Here is a 13,420-nt window from a genome sequence, read left to right as displayed (position 1 = left end):
CAGATCTGGAAGCTACCAAGGACCTCAGAGGGGCCATCCCCAGCCAGCTGTTTTGATAAAAAAGGACACAGTTAAAGGAAGCAGGAGCTAGATCACAGAGCATTCCCAAAGTTGTCAGGAATGCTTTATCAAGCCTTAAGTATTCCAGGCACTAAGCTCTTCTCCTCAGCATCAGCATTTACCCCTCTATGAGAACGACTCAGAAAGGACAGGCTATGGAGTTCATCCAGATGACATGGGGAGGAAGAAAGACTATAGCAGCCTTGGATCTACCAAGACTGTGGGGCCCACACATGGCTGAAAACATGCATTGTATGCACTAGTGAAGTCAGAGTTAAATGACTCCCAGTCACTACCTGCAAGCCACCCATTCTCCCAAGTCACACAATGTGACCTGAAAGGGCACTGTGAGAATGCAATGCCACTTCTACTCTCTGATGCCTGCTACAGATCCAGGCAGCTATCAGCTGTGCTCGATGCTACCTACTGGTTGACTTGTTGCTGTTTGGGGCCCTAGATCCCAAATTTCTTGTCCTAATCCTCCCACAGTGACAGCACTATCACTTTGCGAAGCTCAATCAGACACTGCAGATTGAACTTCATCTCAAAGCTGGCCACACAATACATGTTGCTCCCTGAAGAGGGGTGGATGTAGGAATGTATCTTCAATAGTATCCACCGATTGGTACCCTAAATTCAGCATTCATAGCATCAGCCCAAGGGGGGAAAACCAAAACCATCCAGTGACAAGACCTATTAGGATGCAGAAAGGAGCAATATATCTGGCAGACAGAAAAGCAGTACCTTTACTCTATGTCCTGCATGATGAGTTCCTGGCAGATGGCAATTCATGGCAGCTGCGCATACAAATGGAACAGAGACAATCTTATTTGTGACTGCACAAACACTGAATACCTCATCATCGCCAATAATCATATTCAGGTGGTATCTGTCATCCACTCTGCCACTGGAAGCAATTAACTAAACTGGCAACTCAGACTTGGATACCTAACATTGCTGTGTCTAAGCCATGCGAAACAAGTTGTTCCTGGAATCAAGTTGGCCACAGTGATGTATGCAGGTTTGCAATTGCACAGATTGGAAGTGGCAGAACACCCTGATTATTGCAATCAACATGCAGAATAAGAGTTTTATATTGTCGGTGCTCAATTACTTACATAGTGCTTCCCCCCACCCGAAGGGCTTCAGAGCTCTTCATATGCTATGAAAAGATGCACTACTGAAATGCAGCCACTTCTGGTTGGAGGGCAGCAGACAGGTGCTCAACTAGCACACAGCACATTGCACAAGAACAGGAGAGAGGAAAGTTGGTAGTACCTACCATGAAAACCACATTGGGATCTTTAACATCTGTGCTGAGCACATAAAGTGCTATGTAAAAGAGTTAACTGCAAGAAGAGACTAGGATTTGAACACATGGTTCTAGGAAATCTGAATATTTCCACTTGATAGTTAAGCCACCCCCTCCAGTAACACATTGAGCAGTTATTAGTGATCACCTGACAAACATTCAAAATTAATATAGGTGCATACACTAAATGTATAGGTATTTACTAACTGCAGAATTTGAACAGTACATATATAATAATGAGTGAGGTCTTTCCAAAATGTATGAAGAAAGTATGTCCCACATACTGGGGGAGAGGGGGGTATTTAACAAAAACTTTACCCATGGGGAACATGCAAGTGATTTATGTGGGGGGTCTAGATTTCTATCCAGTCAGCACTTCCTGTGTTTAAACTTCACAGCTCCAAAATTAAATGGTGTGTGTCAGTCTGAGCAAAGCAGAACCAGTTAATCTGAGGAGAAACTAATTCACACACAGGAGACCACAGAACAGCAACAAGAAATAAATAGACCCAAAGAACAGGCTGTAACAATCAGACTACACCCCTTTCCCCCCCACACCAGAAAGGCATGCCCAACCTGTTGGGAGTGCCTGGGTATGGGCAGGCATTCACAGAGACAGCACAAGGAGTATCTGTCTGTGGTATTCCCAGCTAAAGCAAGCAGGTGAAGACATGCTGGCAGTGCTTTCCCCTACTCTAATTGCATTCCGCTATTTTCAGGAAATTTCTTTCAAGTGCAGGGAAAGGAGAAAGATTTACTAGTGCACACAATCTTTTCCAAAAGCACCTTGGTAAACAGACATCTTGAAAACTAAGCAATGGAAGCCTGTTAAAACAACAAAAAAACCCACATCTTACATTGCTAAGTGGTTTCCTTGAACAGGTGTTGTCCTCAGCAAAAGGAGGATCCTTAATTTATGAACAACAAGGATGGGAAGAGTTTGTTTATTTAAAAGATACATCTTAACAAGCAGCATTACTGTTTCTGGTACTCAGGAAGTGTTTCTCCCCATCCTCCCTTAAACAGCCATACCTACCGACAAAAGCCTTTCAGTAGACAGTTTTGTAGATTTGTTAGCTTCTGATGGGTAGTTCTGGGACGTTCAATGCAGGTTTCCATACAATCCATACCTGAACTACCCAGTTGTATTTAATAACACTGCTTCCAATGGACCTATTTGTTTTGATATAGTTTAGAATTAGGGTTTTACTGAAGACGTGCCCATCGAAGTAATATACAGCAGGAAATCACATGGCCCAATAACCTGCAACCATCACTGGCAACCAATACAGGAAAGACAGGCTGCATAAAGACAGGTGAGCTACCCAGACATTACTGAGGATGACACTGGGGCTGAGAATGCAAAGTCTCCATCACAATAGATGCCGTAAGTGAATTTGACAAAAGGCTGACAGAACAAGCAGAATAAAACGTTGCAGGCAGGATCTAACGAGCAAAGCAATCAGACCCATCAGCAGAATGCTTCACAGGACAAGCAGACTCTCTCCAGGCAATCTGAGAGATGCCTTTAATTCCTCTAGGGATAAGACTTCACCACCATCATCAGGCCTCCAGGTTCAGGCAACTCCTTTAGACACAATCCTAGTGTTTTCCTGCAAGTCCTTTATGTTGGGCTGACCCGAGAGAGTTTTAACTCAAAACGGAGCGACAATTATGGCTCTAGGAAACAGAGGCCTGAATTCTGAAGGCAGCTGCTTCACGGGGGAGAAGCAAGCAGTAAAGTTTAACATCAGCAAGTCTTAATTCCACATCAGCTATCTTTAAAGCAAACAACTATCTGAGCCTTCCTGGCAGCCAAACTTGGGAGAAGAATGGTTAATATAGGAAGAAAAAAGGCAAAAATTCTATTTGCATATTAAACAGGAAAACCCAGGCATATTTAAAACACCTCAGAGCATTACAGCAAGTGACCCAGCTCAACTCCTTGTGAGAAAGGAAACCAGAATGGATGAAAGGAGAAATCTGAGAGCAGCTTTATGCTGTTACTATAACCAGGAAAAATTTGGGGTGAGCTTGTACAGAAATAAGACTTTTTTTTTAAATCCAAGATGTCAATACGGACATTTATTTTTCTTTCCTTTTAAAAAATCAAGCCAAAAGAAACAGATTTTGCAGATTATGCATCTGATGAAGTGAGCTGTAGCTCACGAAAGCTTATGCTCAAATAAATTGGTTAGTCTCTAAGGTGCCACAAGTACTCCTTTAGATTTTGCATAAATGAAAGTGAAGCTTGTTTCCGAGCCAAGTTGTCACCCAGCCCAGTTTCCACCACTGAGGCAAAACTTCCCTTTTAAGAGGCACCGATTCTCTCCTCTAGGAGTGGCGGGTGGTAGAAGATATGTAGTCTGACAAAACCACAGAGAAGCAAATCAGCACTGAGTTTGAAAATAAAAATTTGAGGCATATGGATGGACACTTACTGAATTACTCAAGGAGAAGCCAGGCTGTTAAGGCCCAGTTCTGAACATTGCTGGGGCAATAACCAATCACACTGAGAAAGTTCAGGGATACTGGGAGCGATTTGGTTCCTTTCTTCGGAGACCGTTTCAATCTGTCACCTGACCAAGATCGCGGTTCTGCTGCGGTTTAATCACAAACCACCCTCCCCCGACCGTGGTGCATATTTTAAATGCGCACATCGTAGTTAAGGAGATTCAAACCCTTGAGGATGGAATTAAGAGCATTTACTCCTGGAATTTTCCTCCTGTGCATGCCCTTTTTGCTTGGAGACAAAAAGTGATCAACTTCTAACCCTCCTACCTTCACATTAAATTCCAGTACATACAAAGCCCTGAGACATATCTGACCCCCTGCAAGAAATCCATCCAGTGTCTTTTTTCCAGAGTACAAGAAGGAGGGAGAGATGTGTTATGACTTGTTCTGTTGGGGAATTTCAAGAGTTCCATTTTATCCTTCCACAGCATTTAAGCCTGTCAAAAGGCTAAAATAGGGCTTACAGTTTTAATCAACCCTCCTTTTCTCATTTAAGATGCACATTTACTCCATCACTCACTCAGAGTAATTTACTTACATTGCTCCAGTGTCACAATATATCACTCGGTCAGCTTAAAGAACTTAATCCTATCGCACTTTAAGTGCAAGACACACAGAATGGAAAGGAAACATTCGCAATCTCCTACAAGGCAGGCACATGGGGCTGGTTTTAAACAAGAGCAAGACAAGCAGCTGTCTGGGGCTCCTCCCTCATCAGCAAACTCTTCACTTCCAGAGGCGGGACTGGCAGTAGGGGGACAACCCTGCTACCAGATTCCTTCACCCCTCTGCTCCAGCACAGGACCAAAAAGGGGGGGGAACTCACTGCTCTATCTTGAAAGCTCAAGGGCCCACTCTTATTTGAGGGTCCATAAATTGCAAGGCCAATGCTGTATTTAGGCCTTGCCTACATGGGAGATTTATTTTGCGCTGCCTTTAGTTTGTGCAAATTTAAGCGAGACCCGAGTTCACACAATGCAGTTCTTAAAGCATATTAACTGGCCCCTTAATTCTGATCTATAATCTACTTTGAAAGTGGATTTAGTTAATTGGTGGTTGAATTAGTGTGGACTAATCTTCATGAGGACATATCTCTAGCTTCACACTAACTTGGCAGAGCTCCAACAGCCATCCCACACTGCTCTGCATTATACCAGGACCAGGCTGTGTTTACCTGTGCACATGCCACTACTCTGGGTTGTAATGCCCAATGTCACCTCCCTGTTTAAATGCTGGCACAAAGCCAGGACTGGTCCACTTGCTGTACAGAAACTATCATACAAGACATTCAAAGGGAATAAAAGCTAACGCACCAGACACAGTACAAGACAAAGTTGTCTGGCACAAGAGCATACCACACCATGAGTACCCAAGTATCCGACAGAGAGGAAGTCCCCCCCGCCCCCGGTACAGAGTATAGAGGAAGCAGGGGACTAAAGAAGATCCAGAGAGCTGAAATAAAGGTGTGGATTTGCAGCATGTCCTAAACCAGCCAATGAGCAATTCTGGCAGCCACAAGAAGAAATTCCATCAAAGCCCTGCATGAACCTGGTACTGAGGGTGGGTTCACCCAGCTGGACCATAACTGACAAGCAGTAACCAGGGGCAAGAGGTGTTCTCCTCAAGGGCCTAAATTATTAAATACCTTTATACACTAGTTGACATGAAACTAATCTTTGGCTCACTGGCAGCCAATTCAGCTATTTGTATTACAGTGACCACAACTGGTCCCACTGTGCAAAGACATAGCAAGACAGTCCCTGCCCCAAAGACCTTCCAATCTCCATGTCTATTTTTCCTTACAGAGCACTAGCTCTGGACCAAGAAAGCTGACTGACCTATACTTTGCAACTACCTGGGTATCCAACACTAACACAGCTCAAGACTCAAGCAACTATCCCAACAGGGTAACTAACATGCTTTAGAAAAGCCAACTTTTCAACAAACGCAGCAAAACTACATAACCAATCTTGCAGTAGTTGAACAATTCTGGCCCCTTGCTTTACAACACTGAGGAGTTTAAAGTACACCAGAATCACTTCATCCACTGTTGAAACAGAGCCACCTCTGGACTGGAGCGCAGCAGCTCTAACAGCCTACAGCAACTCTGTACAAGTTAGGATACAATTTTGCTGCCCAACTGAGGCACCAGCTAACAAAAATCTACAAGACCAAAAACGGTAGAGACCCATTATAAAAATTTACTTTTCCTCAGCCTCCCGCCCCTACTCTGAATCTCAGATGAGGTTTCTGTGGATTATGCAGCCTGGGCCCCTGGCTTGAGAAATCTGACAATCACATGCTCAGCCACCATGACTGCAGGATTCTGCTACAAATGAACAAAATAAATAGGCTTTTTCTTCTAGAGCCGCCAGCCCCGAGTTAAGTTCCCATTACGGAAAGGATAGCCCTGCTTTTATCAATGGCCCCCTGGCACTAAAAACGCATTTCTCTCAACTTCATATGTGAAGGGTGCGGCGGGAGTGGGGAGGAGTCAGCTTTTGCCTAGAGCATTACGTAACAAGAGACAGAAAGGGATGGGGTAATTTGTGCACATTACGCTACATCAAAGAACAGCTCTGAGCAGAAGGCAAAATAAAAAGCCGTCGGAAAACATCAGGCCTGCTTTGAGTGCACACGTGGCTTTTTATTCCTAGAACCATTACAGCCACTCGCTCAGCAACCCGTTCACATTACGGGAGCATTTCCAGCTGATTCGACACAACGAAGCAGCCGAGTTCACACACTTCGTGAGCTCTACACACTGGTATAGATTGCAAGGGGGGATGGAAGGACACAAGCGCCACATCTAAACGGAGCTTCTCCAGGAAAGTGCAATAGATTCAAATCTCAGTGCAGGTAAGGCCAAATGGTCAGCACTCAGCAACTGGTGCTGTACAGGGGTGTGCAAAACTACAGGAGCCCTGCAATCACAGAGGAAAAGTCTGTGGAGCCAAAGACCCTATTTAGGATTTCCATGTGAATTTGCCTCCTCCAAGCAGCACCCTCTGCAAGTTGCCCCACAAAGCAGCATGCTGGCAGGGCAGGGGTAGTGAGAGAAAGGGAAGCTAGTCGTTTTTAAATGGGGTTGCTTGTTGATGTTCCAGTCACAGGTCCTTGGATCCCATCAGCTCGCCAGTAGCTTTATGTCTGCAGACTTCAACCCTCACAACTTAGTCAAAAGATGGAGGTGGAGGGAACGCTCCTCAAGAAAGTGCTAAGGAGAGGGGAGAAATCCTGACTTCTGTATTTTAAAAAGGAGACAACTTCATCTAATGCACAGGAATGGAGTTAGGACAGTCTCACCTACTGACTCACTGTGTGACGAGCAATACTTTCAGACCTGGGTGCCTAAAATTTCAATAGCAACTGTGGCTATTCAGCTCCTGTGGGAGGGGGTGGGACCACAAGCCATTCATTTAGGTGCCTAAACTAGTTTGAGAAGGGAAACAGAGGGTCACACTTTCCTACCTCACAGGGGTGGTAGGAAGTTTGACCAACATTTGCAAAGTGCTTAGAGATCCTCAGAGGAGGGACAGGGAGGTGTGAAGTTTTATTAGTACTTCAAGGAACTTTCCCATATTTCACTTAGCATCGGAGTGGAGTGCATGTGGACAGAAGGGAGTGCAATTCTTCTGTGGGCACTACATAAACAGAGATGCACTGAGAAGTTCATATATAATACTCCAAAGCTGACAAATTCATAGTGCCAATTCCAGTTATCAAGAAGGGCCTATCAGTTAAGTCAATATTCCTGGCTCATCGTTTGAATCAAACAAGTTTCCCGTTTCAGCTCTGCTGGGAGAAAGATGCATTCAAAGCAGGGTGGATAAAAATCAATGATTTAAAAATAAAATAAAAATCCGATTTTTATTTAAATCAGATTTTTTTGATAAAGTGCTTTGAGGAAAAACAATCTAAAGATCGTTTTAATTAAGATAGATATCTTTGAGCTATAATGTCATCATGGAATAGGGATTATAAATTCTAATTCTATAGTATGAGACAATATATTCATGTAATGTTTAAGAAAAGTTTTGTAAATGAGTTCCAATAGTTTATGGATTAGGGACCCAATCTTATGGGGTTCCAGAGGCTTCCATATAGATTTTTTAGGTTAATCTTTCTATCTACCCAATGGGACTCAGTGCTCAGTCTAGAACATACCATCAGAGATGCTTAGTTTTGCAGTTTTCAGACTCTGGATTTGTGTGTCTCCAGGAGGTAACATTCTTGTTAAAAGCAAAAATGTTTTTAAAATAAATCAATATATAGAAGTGAGAAATAACAGACTCAACCCTATTGTCCCTCTGAAAATTTATGTACACACAGTCAACCCCTTACCTCTCTCTAAAAGTGCAAAATTTCAAAAAGTTCAATGAATAGACGATTATTGAGGGCGGAATAGATCTGGACAAGGAGAAGAAGTCTGGAGACAAATGTGAGAAGGGAGGGACAGGCAGTAGAAACAAAAGTGCAACTGTTTGAGCAGCATATTCCAGAAGTCTTGAGGTCTTTCGGAGTGCAGCCTTCATTGATTTGAGATCTACCATACCATTCTCTCAAAAGAAGGGAAAAACTATAATGGCAGCAGGCCACAAAAGAGACCCAGTTTGGGAGTATTTTAATGAAGTTCCTCTACCTGTGGGTAACACAGGCATGTGTGCAAAATGCAAACAGTACAACAAAGAAATGCAAGGCCTGGTTGCCCTAATGAAACAACATCATGAGAAGTGTTCCTTCTCAGCAGGAAGCTGCACTGAAGATGATGAGGGGAATATGTCTGAACATGCACGATCTTCAGGTTGTTAAACTTCTTTATTTCATACTTCTTTCTTAAGGACTGCCTGTCTTCCTTCTGGACTATTCTTGAATTCTCATGTTTGAGCAAATATATAGTTACGCTATGGTACTAATATTTTAGATGCAGTTGTGATAAAAAATAAATAGCTAAAATAGGCAGATCGTCCTTTTACAATTTCACCTTTAAAGTAGTACTGAGTGTCAGTGAATGCAATGAGTAATACTAAATGAGCAGTATGGTGGTAATAATTAAATAACTGCATTGACTTATTTTGTTTAGGAGAACCCATCCTCAACATACAGGATTCTGAAGACTCTCCACCTTCAATATCACCATTATTTTCTATTGTTTCAGAGTTATCTGCCAATGATAGTGTTTCAGTCACATCATGTATGTCACATAGCAAATCCTCCAAATATTAATGATTAACCTGAAGCAAAAAGAAAAATAAATCTCCATCACCCAGAAACAACCATAGATAAGTTTGTGATAAGAACCAGCAGATTACAAAAAGAGGTAATTGACAAAAAAATTGCCCAGTTTGTTTATGCCACAAATTCTTCTTTCCCTATGATGGAGAACCCACACTTCATTAACATGGTTCAGGCATTAAGACCAGGATACAGTCCAACCAATGGAGCAGATGTCACAGGCAAATTGCTGGATAAAGTGTATGTAAGAGCAAGTGAGCAGCGTGCAAAAGGTCTAGAGGGTGAAATTGTTAACCTGAGTCTTGATGGGTGGAGCCATGTCCACAACGATCCTGTTGTATGTGCTTGTGTAACAGAAGAAGGGAATGTCTTCCTCACAGAAACAATTGATACACCAGGAAATGCACACACAGCAGAATACTTACAAGTAGCAGCAGTAAAAGCTATAACAAACTGAAAAAAATTCCAATGTCTAGTCTGCATCTTGGTCACAGACAATGTTGCAAATGTATCCAAGATGAGAAGAAATTTAGAAAAGAGTGAAGAGAGTCTCAAGTTAATAACATACGGTTGCAGTGCTCATTTGATGCACCTCCGAGCCAAAGACTTCAGTGTTCCAGAAAAATAAAGGTTAATGTTGAAATTGCAGAATACTTCCGTAACAACCATTTAGCAGCAGCTGCTCTGCAAATAGAGGGGGGAACCAACTTAACTCTCCCACAAGATGTGCAATGGAACTCAGTAGTGGACTGTTTTGAAAATTATATCAAGAACTGACCTAATCTGATGACAGTTGGTGAACTAAATGTGAAAAAATAGATGGCACCGTCACAGCCAAAGATCTCAACACTGGACTTAAGAGAAAGGTTGAACACAGGAGCCTGAAGCCTGTTTCTGTAGCCTTGAACAAAATGCAGGGAAATGGCGGTTTTATTGTTGACACTGTTGAAATTTGGAAGGAACTGAGTGAGATCTTAAAAAGAGAAATATGCAATGACAGTTAAATTACAAACACTAAAAAAAACAAATGGGACAAGCACTATCTCCAGCTCATTTTCTTGCACATATTCTCAGTATTGGTACTAGGGTCAAACCTTAACTGCTCAAGAGGAGGAGATGGCTATGACATGGACATCCAGCAATCATCCCTCCGTAATGCCAACTGTAATAAACTTCAGAGCTAAGGGTGAACCATTCAAGAGATATATGTTTGCTCATGGTGTTTTAAAGAAAGTTACACCAGTGAACTGGTGGAAGTCACTTAAGCACTTGAATTCAGAGACTGTTGAAGTGATAATCTCACTTAGCAGCAGTGGCTTCTGCTGGTGTAGAAGGAATATTTTCTTCCTTTGGACTAATTCATTCCAAATTGAAAAATCGTTTGGAACCTGCAAAAACAGGAAAGTGTGTTTTTCTTTTCCAGATTATGAAAAACAGGAGAATGGAGGTGAAGACTACTGAGTTAGCTACAGAAGCCAATATTTTAAGTTTCTCATGCCAACTTGGCTGACAGTGTAATTTTTTTTTTAATTTTCATTTAACTACTTTAAACAGTTTTAACAAAAACAAACCTGATTTTAAAAAACTTGAATGTTTAACTCAATTCAAATGCTTGTTTTCTTAAAATATTATATGTTTGCTGTTGAAGAAAAAAATCTAGAATACATAACGTTGTTTTAGTTAAATAAAACAATATAAATGTCTGTTTGGTGATGTTCTCCTAATACAGCATGGCAAGAAAATCCTCCAAATATTAATGAATAACCTGTTGAATGAGAGACAGTTCACCTCCCAATGACTTCATAAATATCTGCTTCAATTACCTTTGGTAAATGAAATAACCAATCATTCGTTTTCTGATATAGCTATAAAACTAAATCTGAAAAGTTTTCAAAATAAATCACTTAAAAAAGGTATAGCGTGTACCTTCTAAAGGTGAAACTGCATCTCTGAGTTGTGAAGAATATGTATTAAGGTTATAACCCACAAGAATGCACTTTTATGTAGAAATCTATGATTAAATCGAGCCTTCTTGACTAGTGATTTAAATCATGATTTAAATCAAATCCACCCTGATTTAAAGAAATAAACTGCATCTGTATTCAAATACACCAGCATACTCTGCCCAAGTATCTCACTGGCAAGGTGAGTAGCAGAGATGCTCAACGTTGTCGCTATGATGCAGTCAAAGGAAACAAACCATATGTCAAGACGGCATGTTCTACCAGGCTCTGCTGAAGCAGGGATCTTTTGGTGAAAGGCTGCTCAAGTACCAAACTCAACACCCTCGAAAGCGTGCTCAACACTACCTAAACCTTAACAATGGCAGAGCCTTCTAAGGAAGGGCTCTCCTTATCTAGGATATTCAGCTTTATAGATATACCTATCGTTCCTCCCTGCCTTAACCAAAAACAGCACTGGTCACACTCTAAGGGCTGATCTACACTGGCACTCTACAGCACTGCAACTTTCTCACCCAGGGGTGTGAAAACACACACCCCTGAGCGCTGCAAGTTTCAGCGCTATAACGTGCCAGTGTAGACACTGCTGGTAGCTACGCCCCTCATGGAGGTGGTTTTTTAGAGCCTTCTCTCCCAGCGCTGTGCTGCAACTAGACAAGCCACGCTAAAGCGCGTTGCCAGTGTAGACAAGCCCTAACTTCATCTACAGCCATCTAACTTGCACTGCACTGTCTGTTCCTCCCAATTTATTTTTGGTGGGGCAATGGATGGTTACTTCCTCCTCCCATACAGAACTATATAGCTTCAAAAACTCAGCTAGATTATGGCTAGCAGCTACATAGCTGGCCCCTGCTGTTTCTGTTGCTATCTACAGCTCATCTGTTCTGTTCCCCTTGGCAATCAGCAGCCACACCAAGGTGAAAGTTCAAGGGTAGCAACATTGCCAAACAGAAGTTGTGCAAAAAACGCTGAAGCCTACAGATCAGCACATAAGCATGCTACCTAACTTATTATACCCTTCATCTGCCCCTACCCGCCCCCACCTCCGCCACCCCCCATCAAATCAAAGTGATACACCAATTAAATGTCTTGGAACGGCAGGAAGCACATCACACACAACTAGTTGCCTAGTCTATGAAACAGAGACATGTTACTTGTCAGATAATGTCAACAATACTGAAAAAACAGTAGCTTGACGACTTGTTTAAAAAAAAACCCTACCAGAGACCTAATCAGATTCTCATAAGGCATTTTTGGGAAGAAACCTGGCATCCTCATTGCTTATCGGAAAAATGACATTTTCACCACCTCTGAAACATAAGGCATCCTGACTAAGCTTCTGATTAAATGGTATGTAGCTGCAGAAGAAGAAATGTGGCTCCAGTTTCTCTATCTCCCTTGCACCAGCACAGATTGCTCATCTGTAGAGCCCTACAAATCTGCAGATAACCACTTTACATTGGCAGATGTGGATGCCCGTGGACCACGTTTGCGGATCGGATGCGGACACAAATTTTGTATCCACGCAGCGCTCTACTCGTATGATTTACTAGCCAGAAAACCTTTCCGCCGACCCTAAAGCAGTCTGTCCAATGACAGCTGCCCTTGAACGCTCCATTTGGTTATCATGCCCTGCAGCTTAGCTAAACGAGTCTCTAGCCCATGGCTTCATTTGTAACATTACAAGCCCCTTCGCTTCAGTAACAATGTGGTTTCGTTTGTTTGAAATCACTGCTTGGGGTTCCTCTAAAATTAATGCATGGAATGCTAAGTAACACAGCAGAGTCAGCACCAGGTCATTTCTGAACTGGAAAAGGAAAGAAACAGGAACTAGGCTGATGAGTAAAGAAAGACTGAGAAACACAAAGAAAATAAGATGCAGGCTTAGTTTCTCCCCTACTCACAGGAGCAACTGAAATTAACCAATCATTTTGTACCATTAATCACATTCAGACTACAGAGACCAAAGCCACCGAAAGGGGTGGACCAATCATCCAAATCACCACATTTCCCTCATTGTATTGCCAAGATCAGTAAGTTCAGGCTTTCAGAAACCCAATAGTTTATTAAAACTCTGAACTGTGTGGGTAATGCTCTCAGTCCTGTCTATGCACTCACTGAGAGTGGTTTGCTCCCTTATCTTTGCAGGAGACTCTAAAAAGGTCTCCGTTTGGGGGAAGGGGTGGGAAATCAGGTGGAAAGAAAGGAGTTTTTAGGGTGAAAGTTTAAGCTACAGCAAAAGGGTTTGCTTTAGTATCCAAGACTAAATGTAAAGGAACACACAAGGCTCAAGAATTAAAAGCATGGAGAGACTACTAATATTAAAAGGTGTGGGTAG

The 13,420-nt window shown here is 42.3% G+C and overlaps 1 protein-coding gene across 12 annotated transcripts in view; it reads right to left on the bottom strand.

Annotated features, from left to right (window-relative positions):
* Nucleotides 1–13,420, bottom strand: part of ANKS1A (ankyrin repeat and sterile alpha motif domain containing 1A) — a 155,191-nt gene that overhangs the window by 117,975 nt on the left and 23,796 nt on the right. Inside the window, exon 1 of one of the 12 annotated variants that reach the window (XM_043533345.1) lies at nt 2,409–2,515. The exons of the other annotated variants lie outside the window; for them this stretch is intronic. Within the exon in view, the coding sequence (XP_043389280.1) occupies nt 2,409–2,500 (92 nt within the window). The 5' untranslated portion in view covers nt 2,501–2,515. Of the gene's footprint in view, nt 1–2,408; nt 2,516–13,420 lie in introns of those variants that run through there. 12 annotated transcript variants of the gene reach the window in all.

Source organism: Chelonia mydas, chromosome 21 (genome assembly GCF_015237465.2).
Source record: "Chelonia mydas isolate rCheMyd1 chromosome 21, rCheMyd1.pri.v2, whole genome shotgun sequence".
In the NCBI taxonomy this organism is placed as follows: Eukaryota; Metazoa; Chordata; order Testudines; family Cheloniidae; genus Chelonia; species Chelonia mydas.
This window is presented reverse-complemented; position numbering and strand designations above follow the sequence as displayed.